General features: G+C 36.0%; 1 protein-coding gene and 1 pseudogene across 1 annotated transcript; one reads left to right on the top strand and one right to left on the bottom strand.

The window, feature by feature from the left end:
* Window positions 1-646: 646 nt before the first annotated feature.
* Window positions 647-3536, bottom strand: LOC147486238 (uncharacterized). The gene has a single exon (XM_086573284.1). The coding sequence runs from the start codon at window positions 1699-1701 to the stop codon at window positions 979-981; it is 723 nt and encodes a 240-aa protein (XP_086429410.1). The 5' UTR covers window positions 1702-3536; the 3' UTR covers window positions 647-978.
* LOC147486237 (protein VAPYRIN-LIKE-like) lies at window positions 1745-3609 on the top strand (annotated as a pseudogene).
* Window positions 3610-6000: the final 2391 nt, after the last annotated feature.

Raw genomic sequence — 6000 nt, 5'->3', positions numbered from 1 at the left:
ATGCACATGATGAAAAAGAAAGTCTAAGTGTCTAACCCGTGGAATGGAGTGGATATAGACTACGCTGTTGGTGAATCAATGAGCTAGGAGGTACCTCCCAGAATCATAGTCACAATCTTCAAATGCATATACAACTTTTGGAAGTTTTTTTTGTGCAGTGAACTTAGGCCCTGAACCAGTCTGTTGTATCTTGTATGACATGTAGTAGTTACTATGGAATGAATCCTAGAATCTAAATTAACACGATGGTTGTAGTGAAAATTCATTCAGAGGATGTGGGCTTATAATGTTGTACTATAAAAAATAAAATTAGTAATAACAGTAACAAATCACAACCACGTACAGTCGAAATGTTGTGAGTGGAGTTTACAAAAATATCTGTGGTTACTCAATGTACAGAGTGTTCATCTCAAAGTCATGAACATCGTTATCAAACTTACTGGACAAAAAAATTCCGTGCTCTACTGAATGATCGAATCAAATCACTATCATTCCATGGAAATCTAGAATGGTCTACATGAACCAAATAGGCAATACTAGACAAGCTTAATAACCATAGGAAATTAATCACAAGATTAAGAAGAAAAGAGAATTGGTAAAGAAAATTAAGAACTATAAGAAAACAATCATTTTCATCTACTATGAATTTGATAATAAAAATTGCAATTCATTCTTTCCCCATCAATTACAAATCCTTCCTATCTCTAAAATTTACTTCATAGAATGAGACTTTTACCCACCCTAATAACACTACTACAATTATAACAACTATAATCCTATACTCTTTGAAGACACAAAAGTCGTATTGTATACCGTATACAGTACAGGGACACATTATTATCCCATTTCTTCCCTATACGGTATACCAAAAAAAAAAAATGTAAACCCAAAAATTTTCACCTTCCACCACTACTCTGGCATATTCTCCATCCTCTTCAGTATATTCACAGGTCACAAAAACTGAGTATAACACCCAAATCAATGAGAACCCTTAGATGGCCTCGCGATTGGTCCAGCTGGCGAACGAAACCACCCTGCAGTTATCGGTGGATCATAAACACACAAATGAAACGGAACTGGCCCTCTGCCTTTTGCATTCATACACACTTCACACATTGCCGTAGAAGTACTTCTAAAACTACGCTCTCTACCGTATTTATACTCGTATAAATCCTCAGCCTTTGTATACGGATACGAATTAAGCGACATAAGATAATTTTCTTTCTGCAACTGCAACTCATTCTCGTAATCTCGATACCCTATATTCAAACCAAGATTTCCATACAAATTTTGTTGCTGGGGCTGAACCGGAGAATCGCGACGTAGAAGAAGTTTCTGTGGTGGGTCAATTGAAAATCTGTTTTGAAGATTTTGGACTTGTGGTGGTGATGTGCAATAATCACCTTTTCTTGATTGTTTGAGTGAAGCAAGAAAATAACAATCTCTAAACTGTTGTTGTCCTTGAACTAAAGCTCCGAGATTTACCTTGTCGTTAATCTGAATCTTCCGAGTAGTCAATTTCTTCCGGTAAACTAATGAAACAGTGAGTTGATGAGGAGAAATACCGATTTTCTGAGAAAGAATCGATTGGAGTTTGTTGAAATCAAGTGTGGAGTATATTCCGATATTACCGATATCAATTTCACACTCCCCATCGAAAAATACTACCGGAAAATACACTGTTGGTCTGAATTCCGTCATCTTGTTCGTCGAAATAATTTTGATTGGGAGGAGTAGTTGAGGAATGAAAGGTGTGAAGGGCTTTTTAAATATAGAAAGATATGAGGTTTTTAAGGCGGTGGGATTGTTTTTGGTATACAAAATTTACCTCTGTAACTGAAAAGTAGCTTGACTACTCTTTATTACGTCGTACGACCTAATTGTAGCTTGGGGACCAAGGAATTACTATTTGTTCTTGTGTATGGTGTAAACACTTTTCCTGGTAGAGTTTGTGTCTATAATTAGGCTGTGATTGCAAATGTAAATAAATGACACTATTCATTGACCCATGACAAATTTTTTTTGGATTTGTCACAAGTTGTGATTTGCCATGATTTTGGTGCCAAAATTTTCTCTGGAGGAGTTGAGAAGAGTAAATTTTGCCACAACAAATTTACACAGATTTGCCACCAACCCAAAAAGAAGAAAACAAAAACCCAAAAACATCTCTCTCTGCCTTTGTGAAAACGGTAAAGAACTCTCTGGTATACTAAGCTCGTCTGACTAATTGCATGTTGATTTTGATATCTAGTTAAGCAGTTCCTTTAGTTGGGACTGTGAAATTGGGTCTTTAGTAGCGGAGTAATACTTTCGTTGTAATTTCTGGTGCAAATTTGAATTGCCGATCAATCCAAGAGGCGGAACTTCTCTCACATGGGTTTCAGAATTTTGGTGGTCTTTAAACAGATTGATTGTGTTCTTGGAGTCGGGCTTTAAGTGGTGTACTTGAGGAAATTTGGTAAAGATCATAGCTTTGCCATTTTAATTCAACTACTCGTCTTCATTGTCCATACAGATACAATTTGGTCATGTTTTGATGCTGACAATTTAAGACTATTGAAATTAGTTTTCTGGATGTACCCAGTTGGAAATTAGTAGTTTACTGAGGAGTGTTGTTGTTAGTGGATGTTCTAGCTTTGTTTCTGCTTTGATTGATGCAGGTGGTGATGTTAATGAGAGGGATTCTGATGGGGGGTCAATGTTATCATTTGCAGTTAATTCAGGTAATATTGATGTTGTTAAGGCTTTATTTGATTCGGGTTGTCGTGTGGATGATTGGGGTGACTTGTTTTTACATAATGCTGCAGAAATGAATAGAATTGATTTATTGGAGGTTTTTGTGTGAAAATGGAGATTCTGTTAAGTTAGTTAATTCAGTTGATTCTGTTGGTAGGATGTCGATTCATGTATAGGCGGTTAATGGGAATGTTGAGGCGTTAAGGTTTTATATTGAGATGAATGGGGATCTTGATTGTGTTGATTATAATGGATTGACTCCACTTCATTATGCGGCGGCTGAAGGGCATGAGTGTGTGGAGTTTTTGTTGGAGTGTTGTTTGTATTCTAAATAAGCAATTAATAAAGATGGGAAGACGCCTTATATGGTGGGAAGGAGGAATCACATTTACTTGATTTGCTTCACGTGGGGGATGTTTTACATCGAGCATCGAGTCTGGATGATGTGAATGCGATAAAGAGTTGTATAGCTCAAGGGATGAAGGTGAACGGGAGAGATCAAAATTGTTGGACTCCTCTTCACCGAGTTGCATTCAAAGGTCGATCGGATTGAAAGTGTGAAAGCCTTACTTAGTCATGGAGTTCAAGTTGATCTTGTTGATAATTTGGGGTATACATCACTGCATTGTGCAATAGAAGCTGGGCACACGAAGGTGGCGTTGTCTCTTATTTCATATTCTCATGGAGCAAAGGGGAATTTGAAGAGCATCCAAGGTTTGTCTACTTTGAACTTGGATCCTCTTAAGAACCATGCTGCTTTTGTTTCTCCGTTATGTGGAAATACGGAACAAGTGTAATGTGAGTTAACGATACTTTTTTGCAATTTTTTGTGTTGTTTACTGCTCGGGAATCTGTACATATATAGTTCACATGTATCCATTTGTAATGTATGGTGTTTGTTTTGTTGAAAGGGAGTTGAGAACTGATCTTGTTCCACTCCAACAAGACTGTACTGTACACCATGAAACTTCACGTTCACTCCCATTTGCTTAAAAAGGAAATAGTTTTGAGCTCTCTATTCTGTTCTTCATTGTTACACTAGCTAGTTATTTGTACTTCTTTAGTAATCACCCATTTGTAAACTTTTTCGGTTATAATTATTAAGGTTATCGAACTGATTACAAGATCCATTCAGTAGACTAAATCACTCCTGTGAATTAAATATATATTGCTTGAATCTATTTTACTTGTGATACCATTTGCTGCCACTGTAAGGCACTGCTATCTATCTCAGCTGCATCGGATACAAGTCACAATAAGGAATGACCTTTCTTGCTGTCAACTCCTGCTACTAGTACATATATAACCTCAAAAATTGTTGGACTCCTCTTCACCGAGATGCTCCAAGAACATCAATCCGTTTCTTGAGGACTCATCTTTATCCAGATCTCATCCTTATCATATGGATCTCAAAACTTCTCCTAAAACTAACATGAAACACTAATGGGTGAACAATGTCAACATTATCCAATATATTTATTGATAGTTACGCTCAAGTGCTTTAGATATATGCCTTCTAACATGCATAGCTAGATTCGTGTCTTGAACATGCCACACAAGACATACACTGGAGGGACCGAATCATCAAATGTAGCCTTTAACCAAATTGAACCAGATTTTGGTACATTTTATGTTTTTGTGGCAAGTCTTTATACTTTTTTTTAGTGTGATATAGGTGAAACCATATACAAATAAAATAAATTTACAAATAAGAGTAGCTATCATTTTTAAATCTTAAATATTTTAAAAGCACAAAAAATGAAAAAAAATGAAATATTTGCCGTGTCAAATTTGGACAATCAAACAGTAGCAAACGGTTGCAAATCAGGGCAAATGATATTTACCACAGTATCATCAAACTTAAATTTGCCACAAGTTATTTTCAATTGTCACATTGCAAATTTGTTAGTGGCAAATGGTGACAAAATTTGCATTTGTCATAGCTCCTATCAAACATAGCCTAGTCGTGCACTCATACTATATAGTAATGCTACCTTTCAAAAAAAATCGCTACGTGCAAATTGAAAAATGAAAGAGGAAAACTCTCAGAAGTAAAACACAGTGTTTCAGAAACCTAAAGAATGTTTGCCAAGGTATTATGAATCCTTTGGGAAATAATGTATCCTCACAAATCTTTTTGGATTGCTTTGGAATCGATAAACCTAGCTATAACTAAAGGAAACTTTTCTGTCTTTCATTGTATTTTCATTGCCTGTCAACAATATAAACAGAAATGCAAAATTAAAGTCACTTTCTTTAAGAATTTCATATTTTCATCCAAGGCCCAAAATATCGATATCGATCAATATATCGGTGTACCCAAAAACCGATATATATCGGATATTTCGGATATATCCATTTTTTTAGTAACCAGTTCAAACTATTTAAAATATCGGAAATATCGGATATATATCGGAAATATATTGGAAATATCGGATTTATATTTTAAAATGGTCAAAAAGTCAACCGATATATATCGATTATATCGGAAATATCGATTATATCGGCGATATAAAGTTTCATATCGGAAATTCCGATATATATCGGGAAAAAAAAAGTTCTATATTCGGTGGATATATGTCGGAAATATCGATGTCGGTGTACCAAAATACCAATATATATCGGCGATATATCGGATATATCGGCGATATTTTGGTCCATGTTTTCATCAAGGAATTGAACCCTAAGCCGCACAAGGCCCCATGTTATAAAGGGCCCCAGATACTGTAAAAAGCCAACTCATATTTCCATTCCATTTTCATTATGAAGATGTATCACGTCAGTAGGGTAGAGAATGGTTCGGGTCAGATATGCATAGGGGACAAAACTGAAAAGGGCAAAATTCCGAAATAACGAACTGAAAAACCCACTCTCATTTCAAAAACACTCTCAAAGACAATAGTTGACTTTTGTCCAAAAAAGATAATAGTACCCTAGTATACACAGGTGTCAGTGTATACCAAACATCACAAAGAAAATAGTATGCACAAGTGTTAGTGTATACCACCTCTTGGTATGCGAGGTATGCACAGACATCTGTGCATACCAAACATCACAAGGAAAATGGTATGCACAGGTGTCAGTGCATACCACCTCTTGGTATGCTTGGTATGCACAAACTTCTGTGCATACCAAACATCACAAAGAAAATAGTATGCACAAGTGTCGGTGCATACCACCTCTTGGTATGCGAAGTATGCACAGACGTCAATACATACACCAAACATAGAAGGGTAAAATTGGAAAGAGTAAAAAATTAAAAAG

Source organism: Coptis chinensis, chromosome 7 (genome assembly GCF_015680905.1).
Source record: "Coptis chinensis isolate HL-2020 chromosome 7, ASM1568090v1, whole genome shotgun sequence".
Taxonomy (NCBI): Eukaryota; Viridiplantae; Streptophyta; class Magnoliopsida; order Ranunculales; family Ranunculaceae; genus Coptis; species Coptis chinensis.
This window is presented reverse-complemented; position numbering and strand designations above follow the sequence as displayed.